Source organism: Balaenoptera physalus, assembly GCF_965194825.1.
Source record: "Balaenoptera physalus genome assembly, chromosome: 3".
In the NCBI taxonomy this organism is placed as follows: Eukaryota; Metazoa; Chordata; class Mammalia; order Artiodactyla; family Balaenopteridae; genus Balaenoptera; species Balaenoptera physalus.
This window is the reverse complement of record NC_138890.1, coordinates 75,079,612-75,094,727: the sequence shown is the minus strand read 5'-3', so window position 1 is coordinate 75,094,727 and position 15,116 is coordinate 75,079,612. Positions and strand designations below refer to the sequence as shown.

The window sequence follows — 15,116 nt, the reverse complement described above, 5'->3', positions numbered from 1 at the left end:
TTGTTTCTTTTGCTTTTTGCCAAAGGTTCACGTGGTGGTGATGGAAATGGAATGGAACTTAGAATTTTCAAGCCCTGGATTCAAGTTTTGGCTCCCATCTAATATGTTGTCTCCTCATCTACAAAATGAGAATATTCCTTACTTTACAGGGTGAGTCAATCCAACACAGTGTGATGAAAGGTAAGACTAGTATTATTAACAAGTCCACAAAAATATTCCCTATTATTAAAGTTTCCTCTTGGAAATGGTTGTGTCTTCAGCACTACACTACAGAGAATTCCTCTTTCCTCAGGGTGCATCACAAGTTCCCCTTTACCTCCTTAGCGTCTTGACATACCTGGTTTGGTGTTTGACAGCTCAGGGAACTTTATTGTTATCGCTCCAGCTGTGGCTGCTGCTTGACATGTTTTACAACATAGTTCTTGGTCCACAGTAACTTGTGGGTGTTATTACCTAGAAATGGATAGGACTAGAGATGCTTTTCATTAAAAATACATATGGAGATATAGAAATATTTAAATGGCGTTCTGGGCATATAGGAGAAAGATAGTCTTATTTTCTGTCCATCTCTAATTTCTAAAGTGCATCCATAATACCAGAATTTGGGGCCACCTTAAGTCCTGCTGACTTCCTATAATGTCCCCTGAGGGACAGCTGGGGTTGTTAAAATACTGTGTGTGTTTTTAGAAAAGGACTAGCATAATTCTGTATCACCTTAATAGAAAGGTTTGCTTATTACTTTTGCAAGTGTTTTATTAATAGTGTGGTAACTCATATTGTAGATCTGGGGAAATCACATTCTTATGACTAACTGATGTAACCAGAGGTGGTTCGCAGCAATTAGACTTCCTAATATACTGACTTTCCTTAGGTTAATGAAATATTTATATGCCAGTGCCTGCATCAAATGAAAGCCTGGCTGGCTTCAGTCACTCTCTACTCAGTGTGGTCCTGGGCCAGCAGCAGCACCACCTGGGAACTTGTTAGAAATGCAGACTCACAGGCCTGCCCCAGACCTAGTAATCAGAATCTGTCTGCTGGTGATTTATATGTACATTAAAGTTCAAGAACACTCCCCCAGTAGACCTTACTCTTAGTTTTCAAAAGGGATGAAGAAGGCAAGAATTATTGCTGCTCTTGAAGAATAATCAGAATCATTAAAGTAGCTTGCTCATCTGTGTAGACCAGCACTACCAAAAGAAATATAATGTGAGCTCCATGTGTAGTTTTAAATTTACGGTCACCATAATTTAAAAAAAAAGTAAAAAGAAACAGAAAATTAATTTTAATCATATATTTTATTTAAACCAATACATCTAAAGTATTATTTCAGTGGGGAAGCAATGTGAAAAAATATTAATGAGATAGTCTACATTTTTTCTTAATAATGTTTCATAATAAATATGCACATATATACTTACAGCACATCTCAGTTTGGACTAGCCACATTTCAAGTGCTCAACAGCTACATGTAGTGAGTAGATGTCATATTGACAGAGCAATTGTAGATGATGATGTATCTACCATCCACTCCAGGGTGCACTTCAGTGCACTTCCTGGAGTGGTGTGCACATATTCCTTCCTTGATTTGTTTATTATTGGATGCCTACCATGCTTCAGACTTTGTGTTAGGTTGAAGGTAAGCAAAAGTAAGATGCACATATTTAAAAACATAATGACAGTATCACAAGATAAATACAATAGAAGAGGTCTGTGTAAACTGCTATGGAAGCATAGAAGAAAGAGCATCAAACATTGTCCAGGGCAGGAAGACAGCATCAGGCTTAAAAACTTGCACTGTGGAGACAAATACACCCATGCTTCAGAACTTACCTCAGTCCTCTGGGCTTTCACTAGGACCTAATGACAAAAGTTTTTCATAGAGTTGTTATAAGGATAAAATGATAATTGGATATAAAGTATCTGAAACATAGTATGCTCTATTGATACCATTATTAAAAGAAAGGTAAGGCTAAATTTGAGTGTTTATGGATAAGTGGAGTTCCACAGGTGTATCCTTCAGGATCCACCAATTATGAACATTTGATTTCTCTACTTTCTCTCTCTCTCTCTGTAAATGTATATATACATACACATGTATAGATCAATACTTTTATATACATATTCCGAAAATCATTGGAAAATAATTTGTAGACATTAAGACCATTTATCCCTAAATATGTCAGTATGTAGTTCCTGAGAATGAGAACATTTTCTTACATAATTAGGGGTGTAATTATCAAATTTCAGAAACTTTAAAAAACAACACTATTTTCTAATCTATAGTTCACGGTCCTTCATGGTCCAGGATTCAATCATGTGTCATATCTCTGTGGTCTCCTGGAATCAAGAATAGTTGCTCAGACTTTACTTTGGAGTGGAGAAGATGTCAGTGTATATAAAAGAACTCGACATTTTTAGAGAGAACAGGCTAGTTATTTTGTAGAATATCCCTCAATTTGGGTTTATATGATGTTTCCTCATGATTAGATTCAGGTTACATATTTTGGCAGTTCAACTAGGATTTAAAAAAATTTTTTTATTGAGGTATAACTGATTTAAAATATTATATAAATTTCAGGTATACAATTGAGTCACAATTTTTAAACCTTATACTCTATTTATAGTTATTATAAAATATTGGCTATATTCCTTCTGCTATACAATATATCCTTGTAGCTTATTTATTTTAATAGATCTTTATTGGAGTATAACTTCACAATACTGTGTTAGTTTCTGTTGTACACCAAAGTGAATCTGCATGTCCCCATATCCCCTCCCTCTTGAGCCTCCCTCCCATCCTCCCTATCCCACCCCTCTAGGTCATTGCAAAGCACCGAGCTGATCTCCTTGTGCTATGCGGCTGCTTCCCACTAGTTAACTATTTTAGATATGGCAGTGTGTATATGTCGATACTACTCTCACTTCGCCCCAGCTTCCCCCTCCCACCCTATGTCCTCAAGTCCATTCTCTATGTCTACCTCTTTATTCCTGCCCTGCAACTAGGTTCATCAGTACCATTTTTTTTTTTTTTTTTTTAGATTCCATATATATGCATTAGCGTAAGGTATTTTTCTCTTTCTGACTTCACTCTGTATGACAGACTCTAGGTCCATCCAACTCACTACAAATAACTCAATTTTGTTTCTTTTTATGGCGGAGTAATATTCCATTGTATATATGTGCCACATCTTCTTTATCCATTCATCTGTTGATGGACATTTAGGTTGGTTCCATGTCCTGGCTATTCTAATTAGTGCTGCAGTGAACATTGTGGTGCATGTCTCTTTTTGAATTATGGTTTTCTCAGGGTATATGCCCAGTATTGGGATCGCTGGGTCATATGGTAATTGTATTTTTAGTTTTTTTAAGGCACCTCCATACTGTTTTCCATAGTGATTGTATCAATTTACATTCCCACCAACAGTGCAGTAGGGTTCCCTTTTCACCACATCCTTTCCAGCATTTATTGTTTCTAGATTTTTTGAAAATGGCCATTCTGCCTGGTGTGAAGGGGATACCTCATTGTAGTTTTGATTTGCATTTCCCTACTAATTAGTGATGTTGAGCATCTTTTCATGTGCCTCTTGGTCATCTGTATGTCTTCCTTGGTGAAATGTCTATTTAGGTCTTCTGCCCATTGTTTAATTGGATTGTTTGTTGTTTTGATATTGAGTTCCATGAGCTTTTTGTATATTTTGGAGATTAATCCTGTGTCTGTTGTTTCATTTGCAAATATCTTCTCCCATTCTGAGGGTTGTCTTTTCATCTTGTTTATGGTTTCCTTTGCTGTGCAAAAGCTTTGAAGTTTCATTAGGTCCCATTGTTTATTTTTGTTTTTATTTCTCTTACTCTAGGAGGTGGGTCAAAAAAGATCTTGCTGTGGTTTATGTTAAAGAGTGTTTTCCCTATGTTTTCCTCTAAGAGTTTTACAGTGTCCAGTCTTACATTTAACTCTTTAATCCATTTTGAGTTTATTTTTGTGTATGGTGTTAGGTAGCGTTCTAATTTCATTCTTTTCCATGTAGATGTCCAGTTTTCCCAGCACCACTTATTGAAGAGGCTGTCTTTTCTCCATTGTGTGTTCTTGCCTCCTTTGTTGTATATTAGGTGGCCATATGTGCGTGGGCTAATCTCTGGGCATTCTATCCTGTACCACTGATCTATACTTCTGTTTTTGTGCCAGTACTATACTGTCTCAATTACTGTAGCTTTGTGGTATAGTTTGAACTCAGGGAGCCTGATTCTTCCAAGTCTGTTGTTCTTCTCAAGATTGCTTGGGCTATTCAGGGTCTTTTGTGTTTCCAAAAATTTTTTGTTCTAATTCTGTGAAGAATGCCATTGGTAGTTTGATAAGGATTGCACTGAATCTGTTGATTGCTTTGGGTAGTATAGTCATTTTCACAATATTGATTCTTCCAATCCAAGAACATGGTATATTTCTCCATCTGTTTATGTCATCTTTGATTTCTTTCATCAGTGTTTTATAGTCTTCTGAGTACAAGTCTTTTGCCTCCTTACCGAGGTTTATTCCTAGGTATCTTATTCTTTTTGTTGTGATGGTAAATGGGATTGTTTCCTTAATTTCTCTTTCTGATTTTTTTGTTGTTGGTGTATAGGAATGCCAGAGGTTTCTGTGCATTAACTTTGTATCCTGCAACCTTACCAAATTCATTGATTAGTTCTAGTAGTTTTCTGGTGGCATCTTTAGGGTTTTCTATGTTTAATATCATGTCATCTGCAAACAGTGACAGTTTTACTTCTTTTCCAATTTGTATTCCTTTTCTTCTCTGAATGTGGTGGAAAGGACTGCCAAAACTATGTTGAATGAGAGTGGCAAGAGTGGACATCTTTGTCTTGTTCCTGATCTTAGAGGAAATGGTTTCAGCTTGTCACCTTTGAAAATGATGTTGGCTGTGGGTTTGTTGTATATAGCCTTTATTATGTTGAGATAGGTTCCTTCTATGCCCATTTTCTGAAGAGTTTTTAATGATAAACTGGTGTCGAATTTTGTCAAAAGGTTTTTCTGTATCTGTTGAGAGGATCATATGGTGTTTATTCCTTAATTTGTTAATGTGGTGTATCACACTGATTGATTTGCGTATAATGAAGAATCCTTGCATTCTGGGATAAATCCCACTTGATCATGGTGTATGATCCTTTTAATGTGTTGCTGGGTTCTGCTTGCTAGTATTTTGTTCAGGATTTTTGCATCTATGTTCATCAGTGATATTGGTCTATAATTTTCTTTCTTTTTTTTTTAAATTTTAATTTTTATTTATTTATTTATTTATTTATGGCTGCGTTGGGTCTTCCTTTCTGTGCGAGGGCTTTCTCTAGTTGTGGCAAGCGGGGGCCACTCTTCATCGCGGTGCGCAGGCCTTTCACTGTCGCGGCCTCTCATGTTGCGGGGCACAGGCTCCAGACGCGCAGGCTCAGTAATTGTGGCTCACCGGCCCAGCCACTCCACGGCATGTGGGATCTTCCCAGACCAGGGCTTGAACCCATGTCCCCTGCACTGGCAGGCAGGCTCTCAACCACTGCGCCACCAGGGAAGCCCTATAATTTTCTTTTTTTGTGATATCTTTTCTGGTTTTGGTATCGGTGATGGTGGCTTTGTAGAATGAATTTGGGAGTGTTTCTCCCTCTGCAGTTGTTTGGAAGAGTTTGAGAAGGATGGGTGTTAGCTCTTCTCTAAATGTTTGATAGAATTCACCAGTGAAGCCATTTGGTCTTTGGCTTTTGTTTGTTGGAAGATTTTTAATTACAGTTTCAATTTCATTACTTGTGATAAGTCTGTTTATATTTTCTATTTCTTCCTGGTTCAGTCTTGGAAAAGTGTACCTTTCCAGGAATTTGTCCATTTCTTCATGGTTGTCCATTTTATTGGCATATAGTTGTTTGTACTAGTCTCTTATAATCCCTTGTATTTCTGTGGTGTCAGTTGTGATTTCTCCTTGTTCATTTCTAACTTTATTGAGTTGCGTCCTCTCCCTTTTTTTCTTGATGAGTCTGGCTAAGGGTTTATCAATCAAGTTTGTTTATCTTCTCAAAGAACCAGCTTTTAGTTTTATTGATCTTTGCTATTGTTTTGTTTCTATTTCATTTATTTCTGCTCTGATCTTTATGATTTCTTTCCTTCTACTGACTTTGGGTTTTCTCTGTTCTTTCTCTAGTTGTTTAAGTGTAGGGTTAGATTTTTTATTTGAGATTTTTCTTGTTTCTTGAGGAGAGACTGAATTGCTATAAATTTCTGTCTTAGTACTGCTTCTGCGGTGTCCCACAGGTTTTGGGTCATTGTGTTTTCATTGTCATTTGTTTCTAAGTATTTTTTTATTTCTTCAGTGATCTCTTGGTTATTTAGTAGCACACTGTTTAGCCTCCATGTATGTGTGTTTTTTACAGTTTTTTTCCTGTAATGATTTCCAATCTCATAGTGTTGTGGTCAGAAAAGATGCTTGATATGATTTCAATTTTCTTAAATTTTCCAAGGCTTGATTTGTGACTCAAGATGTGATGTATCCTGGAGAATGTTCTGTGTGCACTTGAGAAGAAGGTGGTGTATTCTGCCACTTTCGGGTGGAATGTTCTATAAATATCAATTAATTCTAGGTGGTCTATGGTGTCATTTAAAGCTTGTGTTTTCTTTTTTATTTTCTGTTCAGATGATCTCTCCATTGGTGTAAGTGGGGTGTTAAAGTCCCCTGCTATTATTGTGTTACTGTCGATTTCTCCTTTCATGGTTGTTAGCATTTGCCTTAGGTATTGAGGTGCTCCTATGTTGGGTGCAAAAACATTTATAATTGTTGTATCTTCTTCTTGGATTGATCCTTTGATCATGTAGTGTCCCTCCTTATCTCTTGTAACAGTCCTTATTTTAGAGTCTATTTTATCTGATACAAGTATTGGTACTCCAGCTTTCTTTTGATTTCCATTTGCATGGAATATCTTTTTCCATCCCCTCACTTTCAGTCTGTATGTGTCCCTAGGTCTGAAGGGGGGGGGTCTCTTGTAGACAACATATATATGGGTCTTGTTTTTGTATCCATTCAGCCAGTCTGTGTCTTTTGGTTGGGGCATTTAATCCATTTATATTTAAGGTTCTTATTGATATGTATGTTCCTATTACCATTTTCTTGTTTTGGGTTTGTTTTTGTGGGTCTTTTCTTCTCTTGTGTTTCCTGCCTAGAGAGGTTTCTTTAGCATTTGTTGTAAAGCTGGTTTTGTGGTGCTGAATTCGCTTAGCTTTTGCTTGTCTGAAAAGCTTTTGATTTCTCCATCAAATCTGAATGAGATCCTTGCTGGGTAGAGGAATCTTGGTTTTTCTCTTTCATCACTTAAAGTATATATCTTGCCATTCTCTTCTGGCCTGAAGGGTTTCTGCTGAAAAATCAGCTGATAACCTTATGCGGATTCCTTTGTATGTTATTTTTTGTATTTCCCTTGCTGCTTTTAATATTTTTTTCTTTGAATTTAATTTACATGTCTGTCTTGGTGTGTTTTTCCTAGGGTTTATCCTGTATAGGACTCTCTGTGCTTCCTGGACTTGGGTGACTATTCCCACGTTAGGGAAGTTTTCCACTATAATCTCTTCAAATATTTTCTCAGACGCTTTCTTTTTCTCTTCTTCTTCTGGGACCCCTATAATTCGAATGTTGGTGCATTTAGTGTTGTCCCAGAGGTCTCTGAGATTGTCTTCAATTCTTTTCATTCTTTATTCTGCTCCTTGTCAGTTATTTCCACCATTTTGTCTTGCAACTCACTTATTCATTCTTCTGCCTCAGTTATTGTTATTGATTGCTTCTGGTGTATTTTTCATTTCAGTTATTGTGTTGTTCACCTCTGTTTGTTTGTTAACAAACATTTCTTGTATTTTTCTCAATCCGTGCCTGCATTTTATTTCTGAGATTCTGGATCATCTCTACTGTTATTACTCTGAATTCTTTTTCAGGTAGATTGCCTGTTTCCTCTTCATTTATTTGGTCTTGTAGGTTTTTTTTACCTTGTTCCTTCATCTGTGACATATTTTTTTGCTGTCTCATTTTTTGTTTTCTTTTATGAGTGGGATTGTGTTCCTGTCTTACTGGTTGTTTGGCCTGAGGCTTCCAACACTGGAGTTTGTAGGCTGTTGGGTAGAGCTGGGTCTTGGTGCTGAGATGAGGACCTCCATGAGACCTCACTCCAATGAATATTCCCTGGTGTCTGAGGTTCTCTGTTAGTCAGTGGCTCAGACTCGGAGCTCCCACTGCAGGAGCTTCGGCCTGACCCCTGGCTCATGAACCAAGATCCTGCAAGCTGTGTGGGGAGGCAAAAAAAAAAGAAAGAACAATAACGAAGTAAAATTAGACTAGGAAACTAACAGATAGATAGATATGTTAGAAAGAATATAAAAATAAAAATATAGATGAATCGATAACCAGAAGGGACAACAGTACCACAATAGTAAAAAAGAGGAGGATGGAAAAGGCCTTGGCTGTGGAAGGCAGGGCCTATGCTTAGGACTGACAGGGCTGGAAAAGGCCCTGGGGACTGTGGGGGGTCGTGGGATTCAGGCTCAACAGAACAGAAGGGGCCCAGGTGTGCCCTCCACACCTGGTCTCTATCAGAGGGCAGGGGACCTCACCTGGGAGCCCAGCAGACTTCCTGGGCTCGAGTGGGCAGGGGCAAACACCCTCCTCTCCTGCTCCTCTGGTCCCAGAGGGCCCCTCCTGCCTGCCTCTCCTGATCTCCCTGGCCTCCCTCCTATGCCCCCAATGACCCAAATGGCCTGGAGGGGTCTTTAGAGGGCAGGGGACTGGCCTGCAAGCTCAGCAGGCTCCCTGGGCCCAAGTGGGTGGGGCAATTGCCCTCTGCTCCTCTCCTGCTCTCCCCAGCCTCCCTCCTGTGCCCCCAGGACCACAATGAGATATCAACTCATACCTGTGAGAATGGCTATTATTATTCTAAACCAGGAAATAACAAGTGTTGGCGAGGATGTGGAGAAAAGGGAACAAACCTTTGTGCACTGTTAGTGGTAATATAAATTGGTGCAGCCACTATGGGAAACAGTATGGAGGTTCCTTAAAAAAAGTAAAAATAGAACTAATTATATGACCCAGCAATTCCACTTCTGGGTATTTATCCAAAAATTGAAAACACTAACTTGAAAAGATATATGCACTTCCATGTTCATTGTAACATTATTTACAATTGCCAAGACATGGAAACAACCTAAGTGTCCATCAATAGATGAAGGGAGAAAGAAGATGTGATGTGCATATATATATATATATATATATATATATATATATATATATATGTAATGCAATACTATTAATCCATAAAAGAAGGAAATGTGCCATTTGTGACAATATGGATGGTCCTTGAAGGCATTATGCTAAAGTAAATCAGACAGAGAAAGACAAATACTGTATGATCTCATTTATATGTGGGATCTAAAAACAGTAACAGCAGGACAGGATCAAGATGGCAGAGGACTAGGACGTGGAGCTCACCTTCTCCCACAAAAACATTAAAAATACATCTACAAGTGGAACAATTCACATAACACCTAGTGAACACCAGCAGAAGACCTCAGACTTCTGAAAGGGCAAGAAATCCTCCATGTAACGGGGTAGGACAAAGGGAAAAAGAAAAAGCAGTTAGGATGCAGCCTGCACCCCAGGGAGGGAGCTGTGTAACTATATGCCAATAAAATGGACAACCTGTAAGAAATGGACAAATCCTTAGAAAGGTACAACCTTCCAAGACTGAACTAGGAAGAAATAGAAAATATGAACAGATGAATCACAAGTACTGAAATTGAAACTGAGTTAAAAACTCCCAACAAACAAAAGTCCAGGACCAGATGGCTTCACAGGTGAATTCTGTCAAACATTTAGAGAAGAGTTAATATCTATCCTTCTCAAAATATTCCAGAAAACTGCAGAATAAGGAACACTCAAAGCTCATTCTATGAGGCCACCATCACCCTGATACAAACACCAGACAAAGATACCACACACACAAAAATTATAGGCCAATATCCCTGATGACAAAGACACCAAAATAGTCAACAAAACACTAGCGAACCGAATCCAACAATACATTAAAAGGATCATACACCATGATCAAGTGGATTTATCCCAAGGATGCAAGGATTTTTCAATACCCGCAAATCAGTCAGTGTGATACAACATATTAATAAACTGAATAAAAACCATATGATCGTCTCAATAGATGCAAAAAAACTTTTGACAAAATCCAACACCCATTTATGATAAAAACTGCAGAAATTGGGCATAGAGGGAACATACCTCAACATAATAAAGACCATATATGACAAACCCACAGCTAACAATATACTCAATGGTGAAATGCTGAAAGCATTCCCTCTAAGATCAGGAACACAACAAGCATGTCCACTATTGTCACTTTTATTCAACATAGTTCTGGAAGTCCTAGCCACAGCATTCAGAGAAGAAAAAGAAATAAAAGGAATCCAAATTGGAAAAAAGGAAAACTGTCATTGTTTGTTTGTAGATGACATGATAATACACATATAAAATCCTAAATATGCTACCAGAAAACTAGTAGAGCTCAATTTGGTAAAGTTGTAGAATACAAAATTAATACACAGAAATCTGTTGCATTTCTATACACTAACAACAAAAGAAGATAAAGAGAAATGAAAGAAACAATCCCATTTACCATCACATCAAAAAGACTAAAATACCTAGGAATAAACCTAAGGAGACAAAAGACCTGTACTCCAAAAAGTATAAGATGCTGATGAAAGAAATTGAAGATGACACAAACAGATGGAGAGATATACCACGTTCTTGGATTGGAAGAGTCAATATTGTCAAAATAACTATACTACCCAAGGCAATCTACAGATTCAATGCAATCCCTATCAAATTACCAATGGCATTTTTCACAGAACTAGAACAAAACATTTTTACAATTTGTATGAGACACAAAAGACCCCGAATAACCAAAGCAATCTTGAGAAAGAAAAACAGAGCTGGAGGAATCAGGCTCCCTGACTTCAGACTATACTACGAAGCTACAGTAATCAATACAGTATGGTACTGGCACAAAAAAGGAAATATAGATCAATGGAACAGGATAGAAAGCCCAGAGATAAACCCACGCACATATGGTCACCTTTTCTTTGACAAAGGAGACAGGAATATACAATGGAGAAAAGAGAGCCTCTTCAGTAAGTGTGCTGGGAAAACTGGACAGTTACATGTAAAAGAATGAAATTAGAAATTCTCTAACACCATATCCCAAAATAAACTAAAAGTGGATCCCAGAGCTAAATGTGAGACCAAAAACTATAAAACTCTTAGAGGAAAACACAGGCAGAACACTCTTTGATATAAATCACAGCAATATTTGTTTTTTGATCCACCTCCTACAGTAATGACTATAAAAGCAAAAATAAACAAATGGGACGTAATTAAGCTCAAAATCTTCTACTCAGCAAGGAAAACCATAAACAAAATGAAAAGACAACCCACAGAATGTGAGAAAATATTTCCAAACAAAGTGACCGATAAGGGATTAATCTCCTAAATATACAAACAGCTCGTATAGCTCTATGTCAAAAAAACAAACAACCCAATCAAAAAATGAGCAGAAGATCCAAACTGACATTTCTGCAAAGAAGACATACAGATGGCCAAAAAGCACATGAAAAGATGCTCAACATCACTAATAGAGAAATGCAAATCAAAACTACAATGAGGTATCAACTCACACCAGTAAGAATTGCCATCATCAAAATGTCTACAGGGCTTCCCTGGTGGCGCAGTGCTTGAGAATCTGCCTGTCAATGCAGGGGACACAGGTTCGAGCCCCGGTCTGGGAAGATCCCATATGCCGCGGAGCAACTAGGCCCGTGAGCCACAATTACTGAGCCTGCGCGTCTGGAGCCTGTGCTCCGCAACAAGAGAGGCCACGATAATGAGAGGCCCATGCACCGTGATGAAGAGTGGCCCCCGCTTGCCGCAACTAGAGAAAGCCCTCGCACAGAAACGAAGACCCAACACACCCATAAAAAAAAAAAAAAAAAAAAATGTCTACAAACACTAAATGAAGGAGAGGGTGTGGAGAAACATGAACCCTCCTACACTGTTGGTGGCAATGTAAATTGGTATAATCACTATGGAGAACAGCATGGTGGTTCCTTAAAAAACTAAAAATAGAGTTACCATATGATCCAGCAATCCCACTCCTGGGCATATATCTGGAGAAAACCATGGTTTGAAAGGATACATGTGCCCCAGTGTTCACTGCAGGCCTATTTACAAGAGCCAAGACATGAAAGCACCTTAATGTCCATCAACAGAGGAATGGATAAAGAAGATGTGGTATATATGGAATATTACTGAGCCATAAAAAAGAGTGAAACAGTGCCATTTGCAGCAATGTGGATGGACCTAGAGATTATCATACCAAGTGAAGTAAGTCAGACAGAGAAAGACAAATATCATATGATATCACTTATATGCAGAATCTAAAAAAAAAATGATACAAATGAACTTATGTACAAAACAGAAACAGACTCACAGACTTCAAAAACAAATTTATGGTTACCAAAGGGGAAACATGGGGAGGGGGTAGGAATAAGTCAAGAATTTGGGATTAACACACATACTACTATATATAAGATAGATAACCAACAAGGACCTATTGTATAGCACATGGAACTCTACTCAATATTCTGTTGATATATGAGAAAAGAATCTGAAAAAGAATGGATATATGTATAACTGAATCACTTTGTTGTTCACCTGAAACTAACAACATTGTAAATCAACTATACTCCAATAAAATTTTTTAAAAAATTTAAAAAAAGAAAAACAGTAACAATAACAAAAACCAAGCTCTTAGATATAGAGACTGGTAGTTGCCAGAGGTGGGGGGAATGAGTGAAGGGGGTCAAAACATAGAGACTTCCTGTAGTAACATAAATAAGTCATGCAGATATAATGTCATACGGATATAATGTATAGCATGGTGACTATAGATAATAATACTGTATTGTGTATTTGAAAGTTGCTATGAGAATCTTAGAAGTTCTCATCACAGGAAAAAAAGTGACAGATGTTAACTAGACTTATTTTTGGGGCTCATTTCCCAATATATACAAATATGGAATCACTATGGTGTATATCTGAAACTAATATAATGTAGTGTCAATTATACCTAAAAAAAAAATAGGAGAAAACAGCTGCTGTGACAAATAAGATATTATTCTCTAAGAAGATGACAATCACTCTAGCTCATTACTGAAGGTACAGCTTGCCTTGAATGAAGTATATACCTGGTTTGTTCTAGACTACACCACTATTTTGTTATGTGTCCTTTCATATGCCATTTAAGTTCTACCTTGGAATTAGTGCTTTTTGAGCTCCTAAACAGAAATGGTATTTTCCCATTTGAAAAGCTATTTTAGCAAACTATTTCAAAGTCCTTGAATAATAAGGAATAGATTTTTTAAATGTTAGTTTTATACAGGATTGTGGTTAGATCTTGCTCACAATGCAAAAGTCCCCTACATTAGATAGATCCTAATTAGTGTTTCTTAATTGCCTGATGTAGATATATTTTTATTTGAGGAAACATGTTGAAAATATTTTTCATGTGGAAAATGTGTCATTTAAGGAACTATAGAAACCACTAATCTAGCTTGATGCTTTTTATTATTTTGGAAACATTTATTTCATCCCTTAGTTACTGGCAGTTCTATTATGGTCTAGAGACAACAATAAAGATCTTATTGTTTATGCTTCATTAGAAAAAATAATAGTTCAGATATTTGACCTCAGATAATTGTAAGTCCCATTGTGGAAGCATTACATATTTTTGAAGATTATGTGTTTTTAAACCACAAGAAAGAATAAACACAATTTATCCTGGGAGCTTTTCTTTAGGATCTATAATATTTTCTGTGGATTATTTATATATACAATATATGGTTGTATTGTTATATCTCTTATTAATGCTAGTGCCATCACTAATGTTTTAATATATAACCACATGTTCATCAAGGGAGCAGTTTGTGTGTTTTACTGGCAAGGAGCACACAAAAAATTCTCCCTGCTGTTCCCCTCTATTATAAATTAATATCCACTACCAAGGGACCTCTTATGATATAAAATTGTCATCCTGTGAGTGGTATGGATGAAATTACCATGGAGGAAAGCTGAGCAGTAACCAGAGTATGAATAAGACAGCACCTATTCTGCTGTGTACTTAGGCCCCCTGGTGTCTTATATTAATTTATGAAAAATAATTTACATTGCTAACTTCTTCAAAGTTTAATACTCTGAATTATCTTTTTAGTCACAGTTTTCTCTCAATGTAAGTGCATTTTCTATACTGAGAAGCACTATTCTAAAAGCATGGAATCATTTTTGCCAGCTCCAGAGTATTCTGCAGTTTCCTCAACAGAAGATTTTATCCAGTAGTGCCTGGAGGATGGATCCTTTTAAGCGACATTGTTGTCTGCATTGCTTTTCATTTTGGCAGTAAAGGAATTACAGGAGAAGATGGATCCATAATGACAGTCCTGTGTGTTATAATGTGATGGTTGCCTGGCAACTCTACCTGTAGAAATAAATATAGGACTTGTATCTGTATTAATCGCCTCCTGTTGTCAAGGTTTATAGGTTTTTAATATATTAAGGTCAGAAAATACTTAAAAGCAAAAAGGCTTGATCATTTGATGATCCTTTGGAATTGTACGAAATTGTTGACTATCAACAAATAAGAGGTCTTGGGGAGTAAGTGTTACGCAGTGCTGTGAATAAGCCTTGACTGTATTTGAACATCTCTTAAATGAGTCTGAGCCTTACCTTGGTATCTCACATAACCAACTTCTATCTCTTCCAAGGACGTATTTTTTCACTTAAGAACATTTATTGACTATCTATCTTTAATGTGTTATGTCTGCACTAGAAATGGGCTACAGTATAAATGTAAAAAAGACAGAGAGCCCCTGGTCTTTTAGTCTAGAGTGGTGACTTTATCATCTAGTGTAGAGCATATCTGGAGAGGAATGTTCTTACCTGTAACACTCAAGGCACACGCCCATCAATACCAGCTATTCTTTTTATAACTGT

The 15,116-nt window shown here is 37.2% G+C and overlaps 1 protein-coding gene and 1 long non-coding RNA gene across 7 annotated transcripts in view; one reads left to right on the top strand and one right to left on the bottom strand.

The window, feature by feature from the left end:
• LOC309658848 (uncharacterized protein) overlaps nt 1-15,116 on the bottom strand; it is a gene marked incomplete at its 3' end in the record, with an annotated part of 424,808 nt that overhangs the window by 72,198 nt on the left and 337,494 nt on the right. The window contains exon 4 of one of the 5 annotated variants that reach the window (XM_082457917.1): nt 1,486-1,797. The exons of 3 other annotated variants lie outside the window; for them this stretch is intronic. In XM_082457917.1, the coding sequence (XP_082314043.1) occupies nt 1,486-1,797 (312 nt within the window). Of the gene's footprint in view, nt 1-1,485; nt 1,798-15,116 lie in introns of those variants that run through there. One more of the 5 variants, XR_014262420.1, reaches the window with a different exon arrangement.
• LOC309658878 overlaps nt 1-15,116 on the top strand; it is a 112,699-nt gene that overhangs the window by 94,958 nt on the left and 2,625 nt on the right. Inside the window, exons 3-4 of one of the 2 annotated variants that reach the window (XR_014262431.1) lie at nt 26-5,235; nt 5,558-15,113. This is a non-coding gene — a long non-coding RNA (uncharacterized lncRNA). Of the gene's footprint in view, nt 1-25; nt 5,236-5,557; nt 15,114-15,116 lie in introns of those variants that run through there. The other variant, XR_014262430.1, reaches the window with a different exon arrangement.